At 42.7% G+C, this 26,498-nt stretch overlaps 1 protein-coding gene across 4 annotated transcripts in view; it reads right to left on the bottom strand.

Annotated features, from left to right (window-relative positions):
- Positions 1–26,498, bottom strand: part of KIF16B (kinesin family member 16B) — a 635,015-nt gene that overhangs the window by 523,099 nt on the left and 85,418 nt on the right. For all 4 annotated transcript variants that reach the window (XR_011019462.1, XM_068232451.1, XM_068232454.1 and 1 more), the window contains exons 11-12: positions 26,139–26,204; positions 21,434–21,493 (exon numbers count right to left, since the gene is read on the bottom strand). Coding sequence is in view for 3 of the 4 variants with exons in the window: in XM_068232451.1 (XP_068088552.1) it covers positions 21,434–21,493; positions 26,139–26,204 (126 nt within the window). In the remaining variant the exon portion in view is untranslated. The remainder of the gene's footprint in view (positions 1–21,433; positions 21,494–26,138; positions 26,205–26,498) is intronic.

Genomic DNA, 26,498 nt, shown 5'->3' with positions numbered 1-26,498 from the left:
TGAAAATAAACTGATGAGAAAAAACAATTGTATCAATCATCCTCCACCTAAAAATGACTTTTTTTTCGATATCCTACTGTTTTATTTAACCTCCCTGGCGGTAAGCCCGTGCTGAGCACGGGCTATGCCGCCGGGAGGCACCGCTCAGGCCCCGCTGGGCCGATTTGCATAATTTTTTTTTTTGCTGCACTTTGCTAGCTGCGTGCAGTGCCCGATCGCCGCCGCTACCCGCCGATCCGCCGCTATACGCGTCGCCGCAGCCGCCCCCCCCCAGACCCCGTGCGCTGCCTGGCCAATCAGTGCCAGGTAGCGCCGTGGGGTGGATCGGAGTCCCCTTTTCCCCCTCTTTGAACGGGATCTCCTGATCTCCGATCGCCGGCGGCTATCAGAGGGGCTGGGGGGATGCCGCTGAGCAGCGGCTATCATGTAGCGAGACCTCGTCTCGCTACATGAAAAAAAAAATTTTTTTTTTAAAAACGTATTTGCTGCCCCCTGGCGGATTTTGACAAACCAGAAGGGTTAATATTTAAATCTAGTTTTTAAGTTTTTACGGTTTGATTGTCTCTGCTCAATGACACCTTCATTGCAATATGCTAGAGCTCAAATCTATGAATTGTTGACCCTTTTTATCTCTTCCCTGCTCTTAGAAGCCATTTACTGACAGAAAAGTGTTTTATGGCTGTAATTACTTATCAGTGAGGGTTATGCTATAGTCCGACCCGGTCCTGACCCAGACAGAAGCTGCCACTTACATACCTGATGTTTAACTCCTTCAGGCAGAGAAAGAAAAAAAGGAACACAGCAAAGTTATTTGTGTGCTTGGCACTGTAGATACACATGTCTATCTCATCATGTCACATGTCACCTCGGGTATCCTTTAAGAAGGCAAATTTACATATGTCAGATCAGTCACTCCCAAACAGGGTGTTCGATAAGGAGCTTGTGGGAAGCCTGATCAGACACTTTAAACCCAAGTACTGAAACAGGTTGTATGATTTTTGTAATGACTGTATATCTGTATATAATATACAGTTATGAAGCTCAGCAGGGGCCAACTTGTGAAAGTATATAACCCATGTGACAGATTTTCCACATAACCGCAAAAACCAAACCTCCCTTTCCATTAAAAAAGGACACTATATGTCATGCATATATAAATCTTTTTGTAGTATAATTAAAACTACCTTTCCAGTTCAGTCCACGGCCAGCTAAGATTTCCTATACCAGCTGATTTATGCTTTCTTACATACATAACATTCCCATTGTTTTATATTCGTACCAGCTCCAATTTTTTTTCCCTGTCCCATTTTTGTCTGGAGTGAGAGAGTCTCATACGCAGGTTGAACTCCAAGTGCACTACATCACAGATCAGGGCATCATATTTAAAGGGACTCCGAGCACCTCTCATGGGCATGCTTTTAAAGAGACTCCGTAACAAAAATTGCATCCTGTTTTTTATCATCCTACAAGTTCAAAAAGCTATTCTAATGTGTTCTGGCTTACTGTAGCACTTTATACTATCACTGTCTCTGTAATAAATCAATGTATCTTTCCCCTGTCAGACTTGTCGGCCTGTGTCTGGAAGGCTGCCAAGTTCTTCAGTGTTGTGGTTCTGCTATGAACTCCCCCTTCCAGGCCCCTCTATGCACACTGCCTGTGTGTTATTTAGGATTAGAGCAGCTTCTCTCTTATCTTTTACAAGCTGGATAAATCGTCCTCTGAGCTGGCTGGGCTTTCACATACTGAAGAATTACAGACAAGGGCAAAGCTGTTTGCAGGAAGAAACAAGCAGCCTGAAACTTCAGTGGAAGATAGCCGCAGGGGGAAAGAAACACACAAATGATCTCTTGAGATTCAAAAGGAAGGCTGTATACAGCCTGCTTGTGTATGGATGTATTTTCTATGTGTGGACATACTGTACATCAACCTACTTCCTGTTTTGGTGGCCATTTTGTTTGTTTATAAACAAACTTTTTAAAACTGTTTTTAACCACTTTTAATGCGGCGAGGAGCGGCGAAATTGTGTCAGAGGGTAATAGGAGATGTCCCCTAACGCACTGGTATGTTTATTTTTGTGCGATTTTAACAATACAGATTCTCTTTAAGCCAGATGACTTCCAACAAAGTCGTGCTATGACCCCTCTGGAGGAGCCTCTTGCAATAGCCATGCGTGTCACTTCCTCTTCCTGCTTCATTCAGTGATGCACTTCTCTAACAGAGAAGACAGGAGTGACCCGGAAGTTAAAAGCCAAGATGGCAGCCACGATTTTTAAATTTTAAATCGAATGAAAACTATTTGGTGTAGAACGGCGATGAAAATGGAGAGCACAAGCTACAGAAAGGTATGCATCTTTAAGTACTTTGCAGTACTGTTCGGAGTCTTAAAGGCATACCCACGAGAGGTGCTCGGAGTCCCTTTAAGCACACTTAAATACAAGTACACTAAGGAAACACATTTAGTATAAACAAAAAAGGGTTGTGTACTGCACAAGATATGCTTATTTGCAATCAATACTGATTTGAACGATCTGACTAAAGTCCCATACACACCAAGACCCCCCCCCCCCCCCCAGTGGTGCTTAACCCTAAGACCCCCCCGCACCATAGTAATATCGGCCGCCGGAGAGATACAAAGAGGGAGCACTTCTCTTGTGCAGACTGGCCGCGATTGGAGGAAGTTACAGGACACGGTACCTGAGCTGCGGGCAGCGGAGGACGGCGGAGTGGGAGCGATCTGTGTATATGGGGCTGGTACACTTTAAGAAACATTTATAAGCTAAACTTCCTTCTATGCCAACATCATCTGAACGATTCACTCTTATCTGAGTCTGCTAGAGACGACAGACAGACTAATTGGTAGTCAAATGAGATCTGAGCCTTTCATGACAAGGAAGAAGGGCCAATTCTATGCCATCTCCTCATTAAGTGTGTTTCTAAGCACAAATTTGCATCTCGCCACACTCATTAGCACCGTGCCACTATGGGATATAATGAAACCTATAATTCTTGTATGCAAAATTGGGCAAATTTGCTAAATTACCTTCCAATGGGTTATTCATTAAGCTGGGGACTTGAACATATTCAGAGGATGAAATATTGAAAATAAAGTATTTTTTATGCTGGATATATTAAATTAGTTATGGAACAGAAAATAAATATTATAATGGAAGCTGAAACTTTCATTTTACTCGAATATAGCAATGTAGCATTTCACAAAGTTCGGTCTTCACAAACATGCAATGTAAAAATATGTTGCATGTACTTATGAGGGCGATAAATCTGCTGTATTATCTACAGTTAAACCACTCTATAGTTTTAAACAAATATTTTAGGCTAGGTTCACATTGGGACATTGCTTTGTATTTCTTTTTTTTACAGGAACACAACGGAACAAAAAAGAAAAAAATCCCAGACATTATGGCTGCGTTACATCACATACAGTGAGGTACAGGGAAGCATACAGACAATGAAGAGTATGCTTCCCTGTACTGGTTAATGTGTGTGTTTAGCAGTAACTCACTGCAGCAGTAAGTTACCATAACGAAACACATTACACCACAACGCCAACGTCGCACTGTGAACGCCGATAGACTTATTGCAGTGTGTTGTTCCGCATTGCAATGCCTCCCTAACATCCCACTGTGAACATAGCCTCATACTTAATGTTCATCTCTAAAGAAAAAGCTGGGAGACAGGTTTTAATTGTATGTATATGCTGTTAAGAAGCTTGCATACTTACAGTTAAAAGCAAGTTCTGTTACTAAGTACTTGCATGGGTGTTTACCATACATTTGTACATACAGTTGGGTTTCTATTCCCTTAAAGTGGATCCGAGATAAACTTTTACTCATTGCATAATTGTGTTCCTTTCATATAGTTTATAGGGCATTCCTCAAGCCAAATACTTTTTTTGTTTTGTTTTAATACTCTAATTCCCTATAAACTAAACAAGCCTCGCCCACAGCTCCTTTTGTGCCTTGGCACTGTAGCAGCGGCTTATGGGAGCTCAGTCTGGGCAGGAGGAGGAAGAGGAGGTTACTAGCCGTTGATTTCAGAGGCAGAGGGGAGGAGGAGAGGGGACGGAATTTACACACAGGCAAGCTGATGGCATCTCCAGCCCGCAGCCTGTGACAATGTGACAAACAGAACATGGCTGCCCTCATTGTATCACAGGAATAAATAATCAAACTTATGAAGCGGTTTGCAGCTAGATATGCTGTGTAAACTATCTAAAATTTAGATAGAATATATAGACAAGTTACTTGTTATAGTTAGTTTTTCATCTCGGATCCACTTTAAGCTCAAATACAAAACTATCCACTCATTTCTTTTGTATTTAGACATCCAAGTAATTATTAGCCTGACAAGCATCAAATTACAACATTTATTGTGACCCGGAAAAGAACTGTCACGTATTCTGCCTCTTCATTATTTACCGCCTCTTAATGAATGTCATAATAACGTGACCAGTGGTCGGAGAATGCCAGGAATTACGCCATCCCCTGCCCGGCGTAGACATGATAACAATACTCTAATGGATACATACTGTCTTCTCTTGTCAACATTCTTCAGGACACAGAGAAAGCAGAAGAGACAAACTCTCGCTCTTTATGCTTGAAGGAGCTCTGTGTGAAATGTGCTCTCACTTGCATCCACAAGCAATTTGGAAATTGCTTCTTTCTAAACAGTGCTGCTAATAGCTGCTCAATATAATATCCCATTCTAAGAGCAGACAAGGCTGCCTTGCTCAGCCCGTTCTCTTTGCACCATTATGGCTCTCCGGGTCAATCTAGGTTTAAGAGACCGGAGACGGTATGTAGAAATTCAAACAATGTCTGAACAACACATCAACAATGACAAGTAATTTGTGAGGGAAAAAAGTGTGTGCATCCTGTTATGGATTGAGCACTTATCTCCATACATAGCATCAAATTATTGAGGTGAATAACCAACATAAAAAACTGCATTATCAACCTCTCGGACTCAGCAAGCTAAACGCATTATGTGTTCTTTCTCAGAATATGGTTCTTATTAAATGCTGAGCCATGTTACACGGCTATCCTATAGGAAAGTATACAGCGGGCTATTCCAATTTATTTATACACAATCATAAGCAACCACTGATGAGGTAACAGAGGATAATGGATTCAGTCATGTGACAGAGGACTGCCCTTACTCACAGAATGGGAACACAGGAAGTTCTCTCAACAACTGCATATTGCATGTCGCTTTCCTCGCCTTCTAAGTAATGTGTGGATGCCGGTAGCTTTTCTGTAAAGGGGTCATTTCTGATTGGTTGCATTATTTTACATCATCACTCAAGCAAGTCCATTCATTATTATTAATATTATTTACATAGTGCTAACATCTTCCATATTGCTTATAAAATTGTATATTTTATATATCTGGAACTCAGGCAAGTGGAGGTCTCAACTAACCAGCATGCCCGACGGGGATAACGAGGACTGTGTTTTGGGGGGTGTTTGCGGCCTTTTAAATACTCACCAAGCCTCCAGAGACCTTTTGCAGCGCAGAGGCGCTTGGCTAGTAAAGCAGATCCTTTTGTTTTCTCCATTTTTTGCCTGATGAAGCAGGGTTGTGACCTGCGAAACACGTTGCAATTTGGAGCACTAAATAAATATTATTTATTTGAAAATAACTGTTCTTAGTCTGTTTGACTACGAGGGAGGCAAGTCCACCTAAACTTCCCCCTTTTAAATGGATTTTTAGATGTTTTTACTCTATTTGGCGCCTCTGTTACAAAAACTTGCATCCAGTCTAGTCCACCCCTGGTGGAGGGGTATATCCCCATATTTTTCCTATCTACAGAGAGCGACTTCTTAACCTGAGTGGGGTCAGGTCATAATTCTCCCCACCTGCACCATCAGTGGTTGCCTGTGTGGTAACCCACTTTTGTGAGTATAACCCTTGTTGCTTTTATACACTATCCATATAATTGCATTAAATACTACACTATATTGGGCTCTCGGCCTTTTATCTTCCTTATCCAAGAGTCTTTCTCTTGCTCCTAGTAGCTTCTGGATTTTGTGCACGGGGGAAGCTGGAAAGCCGATAAGAGCAACAGGAAGGCTGCAAGACGTTGCTGGAGGTTTGGTGAGTAGGAGTAGAGGTTTGAGCTTTTTAGGCCGGTAGCTCAAGCAACTGGCAAAGCACATGTATCAGGCATAAGGCGATCCCCGCTGGTGCCGGATACCAGAGACTCTGCTGTAGTGGGGAGCATAGATACATGCATGAGGCGTTCAAAACTCTGTACAATTGAGAAATCCAGCAAAACCGTACAAATCCATACATTATTGATGTGTGGTTTGAGACATCATCAATACTGTTGCAAGTTCATAAAATAAAGTACAGCAGAACAGGAAACACACGGAGGAAGACAAGGAGGAGGCCCCTGCCCTTGGCAGTTTACAATCTAGTGGGTAGTGGGTTGGAGACATTAGGAAAGGAGACACGAGGTTAGCGGATAAGGCAGTGAGCCTCCAATGTTACCTATAGCAAATTATAGGCCTGTCTAAAAAGGTGCATTTTGAGAGTACATGTCAAGGTTTTCAGGCTTGAAGCATGACAGACAAGCTGTGGGAGAACGTTCCAATGGAGAGGTAATGCTCTCTTTTGAATTATTATCAAGAATAATGACTGTGGCTATGTAAGCAGTAAAAACTTAAGTCCTTTTACATATTTAGTATTTTTTTCAGGACAATCTAGGTTTCTGTGAGTGTCATTTTTTTTCAAAAATGATTTTACTTTATTGGCATTTTTTAAGGGAAAATTGGACATAAATGCAAAAAATACACTTTTTCCCCTTCCAAATTTTCATGACAAGTGCTTTTTCTATTAAAGACCCCCAAATACAGTCTTTAGCTCTTTCTGGTTAAAGAGTAACTGTTAGCCCAAAAAATCAAATTTAAATCTCTATTGCAATGTGTTAAATAGTTTGTAAGGGAGCCAAAAAGGCAATGCTGAAGTTAAAAAGCAATCTAATTTTTTTACTGTATGACTATCATTCAGCCTTTTCCCCAAGCTCCTAAGGAGGACGCAAGGCCGCATACCAGATACTGCAGAGCATTCAGAGCACGCCCATGTCTGCCCGACCCCCCCCCCCCCCCCAGGACCAGGTGCCGATGTCTGCCCGACCCCCTCTCCCCCCCCCCCCCCCCCAGGTCCAGGTGCTGATGTCTGTCCGCTCCGCCCCCCCCCCCCCCAAGAGCCGATGTCTGTCCGACCCCCCAGGACCAGGTGCCGATATCTTCTCACCCCAAAAAGCTGACACGGAGAGAGAGCGGGAGCGGAGTACATCTACACACTTCCAACGCCACCACCGCAAGTTTGCCTTGTCGCCGTGCATCTCTCTCCTGCTCGTGATTCTCTCACATGTGACTCGTCGGCTAAGCTGCGGTGGCGGCGCTGGAAGTGTGTAGATGTACTCCGCTCCCGCTCTCTCTCCGTGTCAGCTTTTTGGGGTGAGAAGATATCGGCACCTGGTCCTGGGGGGTCGGACAGACATCGGCTCTTGGGGGGGGGGGGCGGAGCGGACAGAAATCGGCACCTGGTCCTGGGGGGGGGAGAGGGGGTCAGGCAGACATCGGCACCTGGTCCTGGGGGGGGGGGGGGGGGGGTCGGGGGGCCGGGCAGACATGGGCATGCTCTGCATGCTCTGCAGTATCTGGTATGCGGCCTTGCGTCCTCCTTAGGAGCTTGGGGAAAAGGTTGAATGATAGTCATACAGTAAAAAAATTAGATTGCTTTTTAACTTCAGCATTGCCTTTTTGGCTCCCTTACAAACTATTTAACACATTGCAATAGAGATTTAAATTTGATTTTTTTTGGGCCAACAGTTACTCTTTAAAAAGATTCTTCATATGCCTCATTCCATTACTTTCTGGGCAAATAGCAGACCATTAACCAGGGCATGGCCTTGTTTTTAGGCAGACAATTTTATTTTCTAGCGTCACTCTTCTTTTGCAGCTTGAACAGCAAAGAAGCACCACAAGGGACATCATTTAAAAAAAAAAAAAAAGTAGACAACCAGGGCTTTACCAGAATGTGTATTTTGTGTCCTTCAAATTTTTTTGTTGTTTTGCTGGAATGTTCCCAAATGGGACCATTATTTTGAAAATTACAGTTTTTTCACATGTGGGATCCAGTTTGCTGATAAACATTAATTGTTTCTGACAGATGTCAGTGCTATAAAACACTGTAAAAGTATTCTTCAGCTTTTCAATGATGTCACACGTCTTAATTCATTGATAATTGAGCATGTAGCAGGTATTATGACTATTAGGCAAAGTTGATAGGCACTCCAGTGACTATAGACGTGTGCTAGGCTGATATAGTGCTGCAGTCCAACAGCACCCCAAACAGGAAGAGCAGAGATCAACAGCACCATGTAGATGTATTTAAAGCGCTTTATTGCATGAAAGATATAAAGCCCAGGTACCGCGACAGACGCTGTTTCGGAGGTATGATCCTTTCTCAAGCTGCTTGAGGAAGGAGTATACCTCCGAAACAGAGTCTGTCGCTGTCCCTGGGCTTTATCTCTTTTATGCAATTAAGAGCTTTAAAGGAATACTATCGATGTATGCATTTATTTTTAAATGCTGTATGTTGTAGCACACATTAGGGCAAGTACTAGGAGCAATTTGATTCCTCACACAGCTGTTCCTCTCAGCTGTAAAATCCTCCGTCAGTTTTGGCGTCAGTGTTGGATACAAAATGTATCTAATACTGAGCTCCCAGAGGACTAGACCATGTCTCTGCAAAGGAGAGTTGCTATCAACTCCTCAGTTTATTGTTTAATTATCACCTTGCTGAAAGAATCTTGTTGATATGGTGGTAAGGGGTTAAAGATTCTAGCAATGTGTGTTTATTATCTTTGCTTCTCTTTACTGATAAAGATACTAATAATCCTAATTGTAAACAGTGGTCTGCCCCTCTCAGCAGCTTGTAAAGTGGATGCAGCCTGGAGTGAATCACCTCAAGCAGGCAGCCAGTCTGAGTGTAAACACAGACTAGTGTTATAGCTTGTTATATTTCAGCAATATTACAGCTCATTTAGTTACCTATTACCACCTCAGATCAGCCTATTTCTCCTCATGTCTGCTGCATGCTGTGAGTGACACAGTGAAATATATTTGTGAGCTGTATGACAGAGTAACCAAGCAGCTCAGGGTGACCCAAACTACTATGAGCTGTGTGAGAAATGAATTTTTAAGCAGGGATAGCGAGAGAGAGACCGGGGTGGATAAATAAAGTGCCCCTAGCACTAGTGGTAATGTGTACACTAATATAGAGTATTAAAAAAAAAAAGTCGTTTCAATCGATAGTATTCCTTTAAGTACATCTACGTGGTGCTGCTGATCTCTGCTCTGCAGGTATTATGCCTGGCATGCACGTTTGGATTTTAACATGGCAGTTTTTTTCCATTTTATTTTCTAGCATCATTCTTTCTTTGCAGAGTCCTAAATGTTTTTGAACAGCAAAGAAGCACCACAAGTCACACCATTTTGAAAAGGGTATTTTGTGGCTTTCAGATCGTTGTTGGTACATTCCCAAATGGAACCGTTGAAAATGACATATTTTTCAAGTTTGGGTTCAAGTTTGTTGCTAATTTTTTTTTTTTTTTTGTGACAAGTGCTTTTGCTATAAAATATGGAAAATGTATAATTTAATATTATTATTAAATTATTATTATAAATGTATTACCGTATATGAGGCAGCCGTCACTTTTTTTCTGCATATATATGCTTTTCTTGGAGTAGGTGAAAAGGTTTCCCACGCAGTCTCTCAAATCTCAATATCCTCACAAACAGATTGGCCAGTGTTTTGAGGCGTTCCACCAGTTTCCAGGATGAAGGACGTTGTAATTTGCTTCTGGCAGCTCAGAAACATGCCGCTGTTGCCAGCCTTTTTGAAAATGACGTACAGGTTGTACACTGCCAGCTGCAAAAGGTAGATCCCAACCTTTTTATACAACGACTTGGTTTTTCTCAGCACCAAATATGTAGCAAGCATTTGGTCAGGAAGATCTGCTGCACTCATGCTTATGCTTATTGTAGTCAACAATGGCCACCGGTTTCTGTGTCTCTTGCCTGTTAGAATTGTGGTCATCATCACAGCATCCCTCTTGTCCCTGTACTTCAGAACCAGGAGTTTGCTGCTTTGTCGACTTCCTCCAATTCTTTTTTTTCAACCTTGTCCAGAAGGGCTTTTTTGTTTCACCTCATTGTGCCGCAGGCCACAGTATGAGCTTCAAAAAGGAATTTGAATAGCGACACACTCAAATAAAAATGAGCAAGGTATAGGTGGTACCCTTGATTCAGTAAGGAACTCATGAGATGCACAACAATTCTTCATTAATGCCAATGTATTCTGGATGCCTCTCAGGTTTTAGTAGGTAGGTAGATAGTCTCCCCCCTCATACATGCGACACACGTGTGTAGCCTGCGGCGCTTTCGTACAGTTCCAGAAAATAAGCAGCCTAGGTTAATACATAGCAATATATATCTACAGGAAGTGTTTCTGATGCTGAAACTTACTGTAAACGTGGGAATACTGTATAATTAACTGCATTCCACTACATGTCATTACGGTTCCTTTTTAATGAATCTACATAATTTTATGAAAAAAAAAATTACTTCTTACAGGCTTGTCTACTTGTTCAGAGCCACCTCTCCACCTTTCCCAAGCACAGCCTTGGCAGTGGCTGTGGCAGACACTTACCAGAAACAAGAGAATCTTGGCCCTTATAGACAGAACTGGGAAGCTCATTCTGAGAAATTCATTTATAGGAATAGATCACTGACATGAACTGCAGATTACAGTAATTAATTTAAACAACAGTAAAAAATAAAAAATAAAAAAAAAGTAAAGTAGTAGACCTTAGCTTTCTCCTGGAAAGTGTGCAGTCTGTGCCATGATATCCTGAAATAACCACCTTGTATAAACCTAAACAAGACTGCATCTTAAAATATATTTTCTGTACCATTCCCATGACAGCACCTTCAACTAAAACATGCTGGGCGGCAGCTGTAAGCTTCCAAAACAGACTGCTGAAATCTGTGACAACTTCATCAAGATAAAAGGAAAAACACTAGAAAAGGGTGAAGAAAGACTACATAGGCATTACACCATAATAGAAATACATTTTAGGGGTTGGGGGGGCACGGGGCATAACTTAAAAAAAGGCTTCAGGTAATTTGGGCACCAGGGGAAGCTACAAGCAGAATATAGGCAAGACTGCTGATATTCTACTACTGCTTTCACACCTACTGTACAGGATCTTCTCAAAAAATTAGCATATTGTGATAAAGTTAATTATTTTCTGTAATGTACTGATAAACATTAGACTTTCATAGATTTTAGATTCAAATACACACAACTGAAGTAGTTCAAGCCTTTTATTGTTTTAATATTGATGATTTTGGCATACAGCTCATGAAAACCCAAAATTCCTATCTCAAAAAATTAGCATATTTCATCCGACCAATAAAAGAAAAGTGTTTTTAAAACAAAAAAAAGTCAGCCTTCAAATAATTATGTTCAGTTATGCACTCAATACTTGGTCGGGAATCCTTTTGCAGAAATGATTGCTTCAATGTGGCGTGGCATGGAGGCAATCAACCTGTGGCACTGCTCAGGTGTTATGGAGGCCCAGGATGCTTCAATAGCAGCCTTAAGCTCATCCAGAGTGTTGGGTCTTGCACCTCTCAACTTCCTCTTCACAATATCCCACAGATTCTCTATGGGGTTCAGGTCAGGAGAGTTGGCAGGTCAATTGAGCACAGTAATACCATGGTCAGTAAACCATTTACAAGTGGTTTGGGCACTGTGAACATGTGCCAGGTCGTGCTGAAAAATGAAATCTTCATCTCCATAAAGCTTTTCAGCAGATGGAAGCATGAACCCACTTTTGAACCAGAAACAGCGGCAGAAGCGCCTGATCTGGGCTACAGAGAAGCAGCACTGGACTGTTGCTCAGTGGTCCAAAGTACTTTTTTTCGGATGAAAGCAACTTTTACATGTCATTCGGAAATCAAGGTGCCAGAGTATGGAGGAAGACTGGGGAAAGGGAAATGCCAAAATGCCTGAAGTCCAGTGTCAAGTACCCACAGTCAGTGATGGTCTGGGGTGCCATGTCAGCTGCTGGTGTTGGTCCACTGTGTTTTATCAAGGGCAGGGATAATGCAGCTAGCTATCAGGAGATTTTGGAGCACTTCACGCTTCCATCTGCTGAAAAGCTTTATGGAGATGAAGATTTCATTTTTTTAGCATGACCTGGCACCCAGTGCTGGGCCGAAATTACGCATTAGCGTAATTACGCATCGTAATTCACTACAAATGCACCGTAAGCGTTACGTGTAAGGTTACGGTATTACGCGTAATTAATTACGCGTAGACCGTAGGGTTACGTTTTACGCGTAACAAATTACGCGTAAGACAGTAAACTCCCATTGAAATTACACAGTCTGCCGTAATCGCGTAATATTACGCTCCCGTATAATATAAAAAAGCCGCCGACTTTAAGGGTTAATAGCAAAGCCCCCTTAAAGAGACTCTGTAACAAATTGTTTATCTTTATTTCTTCTATGCTATAAGTTCCTATGCCTTTTCTAATGTGGTCTGGCTTACTGCAGCTTTTCCTAATTGCACAGTAGCTGTGTTATCTCTGTTATATGATCTAATCTTCTCTCTATAGTCGGCACAGTCAGGCTGAGGCAGTCAGACTGGAATGTGCAGGGCTGCTTGTGATTAGCTAGAAGCTGTACACACCCCCTGCAGGCTCTGTGTGACTAACACACTCTGCTTAGCTGAGCCTATTAGAAGCTGGTTAGTTTGTTTGTAAACACTGCCTAAAACTGGCAATTACAAGCCAGGTTTGCAGCAGAGAATGGCAGAAACAGCACAGAGGGGACCAGGAGCACATAATGAATAGAATGGTATGCTTTTTATTGTAAGAATTTCAGAGTACAGATTCTCTTTAAGTGCTAAGAGCCTCAAATTTGGAGAATATATTAAGGAGATCAGAAGGAATAAGAGGAAAAAAAATTTTTTCAAAAAGACCTTATAGTTTTTGAGAAAATCGATGTTAAAGTTTCAAAGGAAAAATATATACATTTAAAAACCCGCCGACTTTAACGGTTAATAGCAAAGCCTGCTTAAAATTTAGGAACACCAAATTCACAGGGTATATTAAGGGGATTAGTGGGGATAAGAGGAAAAAAAATTTTTTCAAAAAGACCATATAGTTTTTGAGAAAATCGATTTTTAAGTTTCAAGGGCGAAAATGTCTTTTAAATGCGGAAAATGTCAGTTTTTTTTGCACAGGTAACAATAGTGTTTTATTTTCATAGATTCCCCCAAGTGGGAAGAGTTTTACTTACTTCGTTCTGAGTGTGGGAAATATAAAAAAAAAACGACGTGGGGTCCCCCCTCCCAGACCTCTTTAACCCCTTGTCCCCCATGCAGACTGGGATAGCCAGAATGCGGAGCACCGGCCGTGTGGGGCTCCGCACCCTGACTATACCAGCCCGCATGGTCCATGGATTGGGGGGTCTCGGAAGGGGAGGGGCAGCCAAGCTTTCCCCTCCCCCTCCGAGCCCTTGTCCAATCCAAGGACAAGGGGCTCTTCTCCACCTCAGATGGGCGGTGGAGGTGGAGGCCGCGATTTCCTGGGGAGGGGTTCATGGTGGCATCTGGGAGTCCCCTTTAAAAAGGGGTCCCCCAGATGCCCACCCCCCTCCCAGGAGAAATGAGTATAGAGGTACTTGTAGTACCCCTTACCCATTTCCTTTAAGAGTTAAAAGTAAATAAACACACAAACACACAGAAAAAGTATTTTAATTGAACAAAAAACATAACCACGAAAAAAGTCCTTTAATATTCTTAATTAACCATTAATACTTACCTGTCCCTTTAAAAGCCAGTTCCCACGCAATATCCTCGGAAATATACTAATCAGTTACAATGTAACAAAGTTATTACAATGTAACAACTTTGTTACATTGTAACTACGCCGCACCCGACGTCACTCACCGCCGCCGCCTCCGTGTCTGTGCTGCAGGACCCGACAGAGCTCTGAGCTATAGCTCAGAGCTCTCTAAGCATCTTTGTATTTGGGCTCCAAGGAGCCCCATTGGTCCTTAGCAGACCAATGGGGTTCCTTCTGATTTGAAGGAACCCCATTGGTCTGCTAAGGACCAATGGGGCTCCTTGGAGCCCAAATACAAAGATGCTTTCGAGAGCTCTGAGCTAATATAGCTCAGAGCTCTGTCGGGTGAAGGGACGCTAAGTCCCCGCCGGCTCCGCTGCCCTCCCCGCCTCTCCCACATGTCACCTATATACATGCTGGCACCCATGGGTGCCAGCATGTATATGAGTGACAGGTGTGGGCGGAGTGGGCGGAGTGGACGGCGGGAGCCGGCGGGGACTAGCGTGTATGCGGCGGCCGGCGGGTGAGCGGCGAGTGACGTCGGGTGTGGTGGTGTTACAAAGTAACAAAGTTGTTACATTGTAATAACTTTGTTACATTGTAACTGATTAGTATATTTCCGAGGATATTGCGTGGGAACTGGCTTTTAAAGGGACAGGTAAGTATTAATGGTTAATTAAGAATATTAAAGGACTTTTTCGTGGTTATGTTTTTTGTTCAATTAAAATACTTTTTCTGTGTGTTTGTGTGTTTATTTACTTTTAACTCTTAATTGAAATGGGTAAGGGGTACTACAAGTACCTCTATACTCATTTCTCCTGGGAGGGGGGTGGGCATCTGGGGGACCCCTTTTTAAAGGGGACTCCCAGATGCCACCATGAACCCCTCCCCAGGAAATCGCGGCCTCCACCTCCACCGCCCATCGGAGGTGGAGAAGAGCCCCTTGTCCTTGGATTGGACAAGGGCTCGGAGGGGGAGGGGAAAGCTTGGCTGCCCCTCCCCTTCAGAGACCCCCCAATCCATGGACCATGCGGGCTGGTATAGTCAGGGTGCGGAGCCCCACGCGGCCGGTGCTCCGCATTCTGGCTATCCCAGTCTGCATGGGGGACAAGGGGTTAAAGAGGTCTGGGAGGGGGGACCCCACGTCGTTTTTTTTTTATATTTCCCACACTCAGAACGAAGTAAGTAAAACTCTTCCCACTTGGGGGAATCTATGAAAATAAAACACTATTGTTACCTGTGCAAAAAAAACTGACATTTTCCGCATTTAAAAGACATTTTCGCCCTTGAAACTTAAAAATCGATTTTCTCAAAAACTATAAGGTCTTTTTGAAAAAAAAAATTTTCCTCTTATTCCCACTGATCCCCTTAATATACCCTGTGAATTTGGTGTTCCTAAATTTTAAGCAGGCTTTGCTATTAACCGTTAAAGTCGGCGGGTTTTTAAATGTATATATTTTTCCTTTGAAACTTTAACATCGATTTTCTCAAAAACTATAAGGTCTTTTTGAAAAAAAAATTTTTCCTCTTATTCCTTCTGATCTCCTTAATATATTCTCCAAATTTGAGGCTCTTAGCACTTAAGGGGGCTTTGCTATTAACCCTTAAAGTCGGCGGCTACCTAACATTGATCCATGCGTCAACTTTTCCGCTTGGCAGCATGACCTTACGCATTAATTGCTAGTAGGATTTTACGTGGAAGCCTATAACGTAATATCCTAAATTACGGTATACTTACGCGTAATTGCGTAAGTGCTATGCGTAATTATAGACATGTACCGAAATTGAATGTCTATGCCGTAAGCGTAATTTCGTAATGCGTAATAGCGTAAAATTACGCGTAATGATCCGTAAGCGTAGCTTTCTCCATTACGACCAGCCCTGCTGGCACCTGCTCACAACTGGTAAATGGTTTACTGACCATGGTATTATTGTGCTTAATTGGCCTGCCAACTCTCCTGACCTGAACCCCATAGAGAATCTGTGGGATATTGTGAAGAGAACGTTGAGAGACGCAAGACCCAACACTCTGGATGAGTTTAAAGAAAACCTGAACTGAACATTAAAAGTCAAAATAAACATACACAAGTCATACTTGCCTCCTGTGTAGTCTACTCCTCAATCTATATTTCCTCTCCTGCATCCTGTTTGTCCACTGTGATCAATGGAATTCTCCGTCCTCCATTTTGAAAATGGCTATTACCCCATAACAGCTTCCTGATCAGCACACTGTTAAACTGTAACATAGCCCGCTTGAGCCATAGGGAAACATGGACACATCAGTTCTCCTCTCAGCTGTAACTGACAGTAACTGATATATTTCAGTTCTGACAAAATGTTGTCAGAACTGGAAGGGATCACTGTAAGAAGAAAATGGTGAGCTTCTGAGAGGAACTGATGGCAAGGTGACTATGTAATGTTCATTTAAAGTTACCTCATGTATTTATTTTAAATAATTTTACTCAGTACAGGTTCTCTTTAAGGCCGCTATCGAAGCATCCTGGGCCTCCATAACACCTGAGCAGTGCCACAGGCTGATTGCCTCCATACCACGCCGCAGTGAAGCAGTCATTTCTGCAAAAGGATTCCCGACCAAGTATTGAGTGCATAACTGAACATAATTATTTGAAGGCTGACTTTTTTTTTGTTTTAAAAACACTTTTCTTTTATTGGTCGGATGAAATATGCTAATTTTTTGAGATAGGAATTTTGGGTTTTCATGAGCTATATGCCAAAATCATCAATATTAAAACAATAAAAGGCTTGAACTACTTCAGTTGTGTGTATTTGAATCTAAAATCTATGAAAGTCTATGAATCTATGAAAATAATGAACTTTATCACAATATGCTAATTTTTTGAGAAGATCCTGTAGCCCTATACTAATTCTCTACCCATAGCTATTTCCTAATCTAGCACCTACTGTAAATCCTATGCCTAAAGGTGGGCATACATCAGGAGACTTGTCAGCCGATCGACCATCCGATTCGATTATTATAATTGAATCGAATGAAAATTGGTACCGCCATGTGCATGCCCAATCGACATTGCGACCAGTTTTGGGCCGAGTATGTCATTCGGACATGGAGCAAGATCTCGGGCCATTGTCGATCGCGTGTGAAGTGGTAACGGCGAGCCATAAACGTGACAAAACCCCTGGTGCTGTTTCTTGTGTGCATGGATACATTACCTGTCTTGTGTCGCGGTGCCCATCAGTCTTCCGAATCCACCACTCTTCCATTACCCCTTACACGCCACCGGTGACGTCACGCACAAGCTACGCCGGTGGGGTATCTAGGGGCTAAGGGAAGAATGGCGGATTTGGAAGTCGGATGGGCACCCCTACAAAGGAAAGGCAATGTATAAATGCACACATACCTGAGAAATTTCATGCTGAAATTGATGGGGATCTGCCTGTGGTGTATGGCCAGCTGACAGATCTCTCTCTGAGCAAATTCAATTCAGATTCAGAGAGAGTTTTGTCTCTTGGTCAATCTGCCCATCACTAAACACATCACTTAATACCACCAGTTTATTTGGGCTTCGGCTATTGCAGGCACTCACATGCAGCCCCCCAATTCCCTGCTTCGGCCACAGAAGCTATGGGTCTCCTGTAAACTCTACACATTAGAAACTTAAAGGACACTGAAGTGAGAAGAGTATGGAGTCTGCCATATTTATTTCCTTCCAAACTATACCAGTTGCCTGGCAGCACCGCTGATCTGTTTGGCTGCAGCAGTGTCTGCATTACACCAGAAACAAGCATGCAGCTAATAATGTCAGAAACACACGATCGGCTGCATGCTTGTTCAGGGTCTATGGCTTCATGTATTAGGGGCAGAGAATCAGCAGGACTGCCAGGAAACTGGTATTGCTTAAAAGGATATAAATATGACAGCCTCCATATACCCCTCAATTCAGTTGTCCTTTAACTCAAATTCTAAAATCAAAATGATTAAAAACTGCCCTCAATAGACAAGTAACTGATAAGTTTGCTATGTAAAAATAACCCAAGAAATGGAAGGTTGGAATCGTTAAAAAAAAAATTGCAAAATATGATCAGTCTAAAGTGTACATACAAAACTGACTTGACAGGACAGGACTGGACCAGTAATATACACCTTTTATGTGTGAACCAAGCCATTGGAAACTTATATAAAACTGTAAAAAAAAAGCAGACAGGACAGGACTGGGCACCTATTATGTGTGAACCCAGCCTCACAGTAAAAGGGGAGTTGCATTCCCGTCACAGCAGGAACGCAGCACAACAGGATTGCAATGCCGCATGTTACCCACCCGTTGCGTCGCTTACAGTGAAACATACAGTAAAACAAAAAACTATGCTTCACTGTACTGTTAGCACAAGCGTTCTGCTACAAGCCCACTGCATGCAGTGCGCTGTGATACCGAGCTCTGTCAGACCCCACCACAACGGCCGTACTGTGAACATTCCGCCTTACAATGCGGCCATTATGACACACCGCAAGTCTCAACTGTGAACCCGGCCTAAAGCTCAACTCAAACCAAAACTAAAGTTAATAAAATGCGGACCCGCACACAGGTTCTTAAGTGCAAATTACAAGTACTGATGTAGACACAGCATTTTCAGTGTTAGAAATACGTTTCTAACAGAACCTGAGGTGGTGCGGCAGGGGGGCAATAGGACATAGAGGCATGTTCCCTGCCTCATGATATGCCTCTGTGTCCCCACACCGCCGCTCTCTGACCCCTCCCCCACACTATAACACCATGAAATTGGCGACAATTTTTGAGAGCGATTCCCTGCTCAAAACGCCCACTGGGGGCTTTCCTGCAGACTTTCTCAGCTGACTCTGCTTGGCCGCACCCCCTACCGCTCCCCCTCCTTCCTGCACGCTGAGAGAATCTCTCTCCTTCCAGGGTCGTGACCCCAGAGGTCACAAAAAAGAAAGTGGGCCCTAGCAGGCCAACGGAGCGGCTCAGAGCGGCATGTATGGCGGCTACCTGCTCCGCCCAGCCCCCCGGATCAGGTAGCCTAGTTTTTTTTTATTTTATGTGCCCACCTCAGGCGCTCTTTAAAGTTTTGCTTGCCAACTACCAATACAGACAAGTCCCCCTGCATTAGCAGTTTTTCATGAAAAACTTGAATTTCATGCAAATTTTCTGCATTTTCATTAAAAAGAGAAACTCCAACCTAGAAATGAACTTTATCCCAATCAGTAGCTGATACCCCCTTTTACATGAGAAAAATAATGCTTTTCACAAACAGACCATCAGGGGGCGCTGTATGACTGATTTTGTGCTGAAACCCCTCCCACAAGAAGCTCTGAGTATCGCGGTACTCTGGGCAAACTGCCACAATGTAACAATGTTCACAGACAGGAATTAGCTGTTTACAGCTGTCTCTAACAGCCCAAACAGCTAGGAGCAGCTACATAACCTGCCCACAGTAAAAATGTCACCACGTAATAAATGTCAGAATGTAAATCGGGGAGAGGAAAGATTTTACAATGAGCAAACACTGACTAAATCATTTATACATAATTATGGTAAAAAATTAAGCACTTTTTTTACTACATTATTTTCACTGGAGTTCTTCTCTAAGTTGTATTGAAACACAAATCGCACATCTCAGGGGGAAAAAACAAAACAAAACAGACCTGTTGTCTGAATTTCAAACACAGCAAATTTACAAACGCAAATTTGCACAAAATCACAAATACAAATGTAATGTCACTGAGATACGTTACATCTGTGGCACGGGTGTTTTCACAATTTCTCGAACTGCACACAAATTTTAATCCTGCCTAAGCTAATATGTTTACAGGTTGATCAGCTTTTACTGTATGTTATGCTTCAAAACATGCCAGTAATGTAAGAATTGCAATTGATAAAATTAAGAAAAAACAACAACAGACATAAATATGGCACTCCTATACGTCATCCGTTAGAAGTCACTACCGTGCAGACAGGTGAGGCCTATGGCCGGCCATCATGTGCCACTATCAGCTATTGATGATCCACTTCTCGCCATCTGCTGATGAAGGTTATCAGCACACACTGAAGACATAAGAGATGTGGATCTCATCTGACAAGTGTGGCTGCACTTACAATCTGACAGCTTCCCAGATACTGGTGTGAAAACAACTTGTCTAACAACACCGTACATTTCACAGCGCAGGGAAAATGCCAGACATTATGACACTTCAACACTGACTGTATATATTAATACCTAAATACTCATTTTAAAAGGAGGGAGAGGGAGGACAATTGCCTCAGCTTGAGGCCTCTTGCACACAACATGCGATTCCGATTTTTTATCTGTCTATGGGCCGCAGGAAAAAACGCATATAAAAACGCATACCTGCGTTTTTAAAAACGTTGGTTTTGTTGCATAATATTCGGACGCATGAAAAACGCACATAATGAAAATCAATGAGAACGCAATGGTATGCGTTTTTATATGCGTTTTTCCCAAAAATATTTAAATTTTTTTGCTGTATTTCCGCTTCCTGTTGTCTTCCTAGTGATCTGCATACATGGAAATATAAAAACGCATGGAAAATGTATATGCGTTTTGTATATATGCGAACCGCAAACGCATTAAACCGCACGCAAAACGCACCTAAAATGCACAAAAACACACACGTCACGCTATGTTATGTGTGCTTCCAGCCTCAAAATGAACCAATCAAATGCATTGGTCCATTTCCAGCACGCATAAATTTGCATAAAATGTGTTGCAATTATTAGCATCTCATAGGCCACCCTACATGGCACATGGAAAGCGATACATATATGTTCAGTACAAAATATTGCAAACCAGCAAGCTACATTTGGAGCAACATTATATGGTATGGATACGCAGCCCCACCTCCAAAATACATGCATTAGATACACAACCTACTTCAGGGATGTGGCCTATCAGAAGCCAGTCTCACCTTTGTGATATACGGTAGGTACACAACATTCATTCTGAAATGAGTGGTATGGGTATATAGCCCAACCTCTGGACAAGTACTGTGCCCCTCCTCCGGAACAGATGCCACAGGCATAGAGTACCTGTAGAGTGGGTGGGATGGGTATGTGACTCCACTTTTGGAATAGGCTGCGAGGATCAATAGTCCCACCTCTGGCATGGGTAGCATGATATACAATCCCCCGACTCTGTAATGGGTGGCATAGGTAACAGACCCCAACTCTGTAATGGTGGGCATAGGTACAAGATACCACCTTCTACATCTCTGCAAAGAGTTGCATCCGGACATCTGGAATAGATGGAATGAGTATGTAGTCCCACCTTTGGACTGGATGTTAAGGATACACAGCTCCATCTATGAAATGAGTAACAATGGTACATTCCCACCTCTTGAATGAGTGGCTTGGGACAAGATCCCACTTTAAAAGTAGGTGGCATGGGTATATGATCTAACTTTTAAAATGGATGATATGGATGATGATGACGGACAATATATTCAATGTTTAAATAAATATGCCATAGTCTTACCTTTAATATGTTTTGGGTCTCATTCCATTTGTTGGTCCATTCCTTAGTCAGCTCTTCAACCTAGAAGAAGTGCATCCAGTTTCTTTATCAGAAAATGGCAGATTTAACATATTCTACATCAAAAGAAACACCAAAAAAATGGAAAGCACCACAATGTTACAGTGAGTAAATGAAATGTCTATATTATTTACTTTTGAGTACAACAGATCACAAAAGCCCAGGTCTTCACGTCCACCTGTCTCATGCTTCCTTCGTAGCTGTCAGGGCATCGGTGATCTATTGCAGCAGCAACTTTTTTTTTTTACAAAGTTTTTGCAACCTTAAAAACAATACTTTTCAAAGCATTAAAAAGTTAACTAGGGCTATTGAAATACTATATGATATGCGGATTTCCTAGGGCTAGTGTAATAACCGGCAAAAAACAAAATGGTTGCAGACAAAGTGCAATACCGCCCATTCACTTTTTAATGAGCGGGCAGTAACTGCAAAAAGCTGAAACAGGAAATAATGGCAAAACTACTGTAACACCTCTGTAATGCTTGAACTGTAAAGAAATCCTCCAGACACCAATCAAGTTCTTTTTAAGAAATATTTGTATTAAATTATAAGGATAACAAGTTCAATGACAAAACATATTCATAATTAAGTAGAACTCTGTGTCTAACAGTCCTCAGTCTCTCCTGGGAAAACATCTATTGACCCCAACAGACACAGAAGGAAAGTACTTTCTGCAAAGAAGATCCTGCTAGTTGATGGAAACTCACTGCACTTTGTCCATTTGATGTGGTTCTAATCAGTTCTCAGACTATCCTGGGATTTATCTAACATACACAGTGAGCTTCTACTTTGTTGGCCAGAATCTGTAGCTAAGGGCTGGTTCAGACGTCCGCAAGCGTTTACCGCAAGCGTTCGGAACATCGCGGTAAACGCTCCCATTCAAGTGAATGGGAGCGTTTACACCGAGCTTTTGTGCACTTTTACCCAAACGTGGCGTTTGGGTCCCGATTTTCGTTAGCGTTCAAGCTGCCCCTGGAAGCGACATGTAGCTTCCAGGGAGCGGCCAACCGCGACGGCTAACGTTCCCCTAGAGGAAAAAAAACCGCGACCGCATCGGAACGCGACCGAAGGCTACTGAAAGCCTGACCGCGCAGCCGCCGCAACGCCCCCAGACGTGACGCTACGCAGACGTCCGTCTGAACCAGCCCTTACTCTGAATACTTATTTTTTACTCCATGGCAAACTTTGTAAATCCAGTAATTGTAATCCACATATGTCTCTTGCCTCTTCTCTTTTTGTTGCCGATAGACAATCTTTGTGAAGGTAATTTCCAATGCCGTGTATACAGATGTTAGACGATAACCATACTTTGTTTATACAGGTTCTCTTTAAATCATTCGTATAGGTAAATACAGTTCTGTCATTGATTGCATATAAACAGGGACAATGCTGCAGGGAGGATTTAGACCTTACTCTATCATCAGACAAGGGATATTATTGTGAAACAGTTCAGAAATATGCTCACCAAGTTTATCAATAAAGCTGCGTGTCTTTTCTCTTAATTGTATTTCTTCTCCAGCTTCCTTTTTATTAAAGCTGTCTTTGCTCTTTAGCTAAATACTTCCGTCTCTCTTTGCCTTTTCCTACTCACTGCTCTGTATACTTTATGCTGTTTGCAGGCACTGCTATGTAACGCTAGCTCTTCAGTTTCCTGGTAAATCTTTTTGCTCTCTCAGCTCTAGATTGTTCTCACCTCTCTGTGTTACAGGTAATGTTTACTTTCTGGGTCTTTCTTTCTTATTGCTTACTGTTTCTCTTTTGTTTTATCTCTCAAGTATCGCTGCTCTTTATTGGCCTGTAGCTGTGTCTGGTCTCTCCTGAATGTCTGCAGCTCTCTTTTTCTTCCTTACTTTAGTTTTCAGTAGTTCTCTCTTGTCTGTGCCTCTGCCTTGCTCAGACTGTCTCACCAATGGCTGGTCTCTTGTTTTGTGCCTCTGCTCTATAACCTCCACATTACATTCATTTCTTGCTGCATCATCAACTCAGGCTCAACCACTTCCAAGGCTCCTCCCCCTCACTACTCTTCAACTGCCAAAACTCAACTGTTACTTCCCCTCTGCATATGACTAACTTCTCTCTCCTCTTTTCTGCTAATGGGCTCCCCCTGGTGGCACCTGCTGGCTCCCTTTACAGCAGCACTGTCCACAAAAAGTAAATGCATAAATAACCCTTGGTGTGTGTGTCTGTTGCAATGACACACACACACAGTTACACTACTTAAAGGGATTCTTAAGCCTAGTCAAAAAAATTATTTTTACTCACCTGGAGCTTCTACCAGCCCCCTGCAGCAGTCCCGTGTCCTCGAAATCACTCTAGGATCCTCATATCCCCCGCTGCCAGCTACTTTCGATTTCTGCCAACAGGCTCACTGCGCCTGCGCAGGCCTGGCCACGCATCTCGCATTCCCGTCTGCAATAGCGATATTGTGGACAGGAACACAAACAACCGCGTCACCAGGCCTGTCGGTGAATCAAAAGTAGCTGGCGGCGGGGGACAGGAGGATGCGAGAGTGACTGCAAGGGCACGGGATGGCTGCAGGAGGCTGGTAGAAGCCCCAAGTGAGTAAAAATGATTTTTTTTTAAATAGATTTAAGAATACCTTTAATGTAGCAACCTGGCATCGGTAAGCAAATGAAAAAAAAAAGTCTGACTACACAAACTGAATACTCTTTAAAGGGAACCTGAACTGAAAGGGATATGGAGGGTGACATATTTGTTTCCTTTTAAACAATGCACATTACCTGGCTGTCCTGCTGATCCTCTGTCTCTAATACTTTTTCCATAGAACCTGAACAAGCTTGCTTGAAACAAAATTAGCTGCATGCTTGTTTCAGGTGTTTGATTAAGACACTACTGACACCAGAATGTTCAGCAGGATTGCCAGGCACCTGGTATAGTTTTTAAGGAAAGAAATGTGACAGCTACCCTATGTCTCTCACTTCAGGTTCCCTTTAAATATGTAAGAAAATTCACATACTGTAGATGATGTGAAATCTTGCGCTATCTAAACGAGTGGTGTCAGCAAGGAGGGTGATAAGTTAGCACTTCTAGTGGCTCCCTATTGCCTGGCTGTTAGGCAAGCTTTATTCCATAAACTGCGCAATAAAAGATACAATTACTACGTGTAAAAACAACCTGGACCTGATGAAGGCGTGGAGACACCGAAACACGCTGCAACTAGAGATGGTGGCGAACTGCTCGCCGCGAAGCTCTGAGCAGCTTGGTCCCTGTACTACTTCCAGGTGACAATGACCCGCAGTAGTACGCATGCCCTGGGCTGGACGCCTTCGTTAGTATGCATGCCCTGGCCCGGCGGTGCGTGTCCTTGATTGCGCGCCTGTGGCCGGGCACGCTTCATGATGTCACGCTCTGTACACAGAGCGTGTGTGCCCGGCCTAGTCAATCTAGGACGTGCACCGCCAAAGGCATGCGTACTAATGAACGCGTCCAGGCCAGGGCATGCGTACAACTGTGGGTCATTGCGACCCGGAAGTAGTACAGGGACCAGGCTTGCCCAGAGCTTCACGGTGAGCAGTTCGCCTGCAAACATCACTAGCTGCAACGTTACCAGCACACAGATACCCGACAGAGCAACCACCTGGGTCCCTTCCACCCGGACCAAGACTGCTGAAGGCCACGGCGGTCCAACAGGCGACTCCCCTGAGGTCACATTGAGAGGGCAATGCCCAACTACAGGCTCATGTTGCTTATACACAATGGCCTCAATTCACTAAGCTTTATCAAACACTTTATCAAACGTTTGATAATTTACCTCATGGGTAAAATCTTATTTTGAATTCACTAAAGTGTTATATATTTATCAAATGTTTTATCGATAAAACATTCAAAAAGTCTATAACACCTTTGTGAATTCAAATATCAGATTTTACTCATGAGGTAAATTATCAAACGTTTGATAAAGTGTTTGATAAAGCTTAGTGAATTGAGGCCACAGTAAGTGTACTGTATATGGAATAAAGCCTTGTTACACTATGGAGCGTCCTGCTCTTCCATTCACATACTGTAGATCAATCAACATTCACTGAAATTTTAAGATGAAAATGTGTTAGAGCCGCAACGCAGAAGTTGAAGTTACAAATAAGTTATTGCGGCTGTACTGAAGGCATAAAGATAATGAAGACAGAACTCGGCATTCTCTATCTGCCAGATGATGATGTAAAAATGCAGGTATTTCTATTCTAACAGGATGCAAGCAGACGCCTGCTGTATAATGGATGTCAATAATCACACATTACAATGAGAAGCCAGCATGTGACCAGCCTCATCTCACACTATACCTAGCCGAGACTTATAAATAAATATGCCATTTTATGCTACTAATGGCTGTTACCATTCCTAGCTGTGGGATGGCATCTCATTGTGCAGTCCTGTTACCGAAAGAGTTTACTTGTAAATGTCCATCATTTTACTGCTTCGCCTCAAAATTAATATTTTATTTCTCCAGAGTAATGCTCTCGACCTTTGAAGCTTCCATAGCATCAGCTATTCACCTTTAATACCACTTCCACACATAATAATTTTCAACATCCGGAGTCTTATACTAGAGTTCAAAAGCTGTACTGTATAAATAATGAATGGATTTCTGAACGAGAAGAAAGCAGGAGGAGACGTTCTTCAAAACACTTACACGAGCTTCGTTCTGCTGCAGTTTTTCTTCCATGCTTAAAGCAGTTGGCGAGTCCAAAAGTGCAATCTGAAAAATGAAAGGAAGGAGCAATATGAGAGTAGTACAAACACTTCCACGCATGCAAGTCAGGGCTTGTGCACAGGTAGGGCTTGATTCGCTGAACCGTGATAACTCATATCACGGCAGTTTTTGCGCCCATTTTCACGTGTGCGCACGATCATGCATTAACGTGCACAATCACTAATTATCATGTGCAATCATGAATTTTCGGATGGAAATGCGCGCAAAAACGGCCGTGATATGAGTTATCACGGTTTAGTGAAGTCAAGCCCGTAGAGCGCTTCTGAGCGCTTCTGAGCG

Source organism: Hyperolius riggenbachi, chromosome 4, assembly GCF_040937935.1.
Source record: "Hyperolius riggenbachi isolate aHypRig1 chromosome 4, aHypRig1.pri, whole genome shotgun sequence".
In the NCBI taxonomy this organism is placed as follows: Eukaryota; Metazoa; Chordata; class Amphibia; order Anura; family Hyperoliidae; genus Hyperolius; species Hyperolius riggenbachi.
The sequence above is the reverse complement of the archived record's forward strand: the minus strand, read 5'-3'. Positions and strand labels throughout refer to the sequence as shown.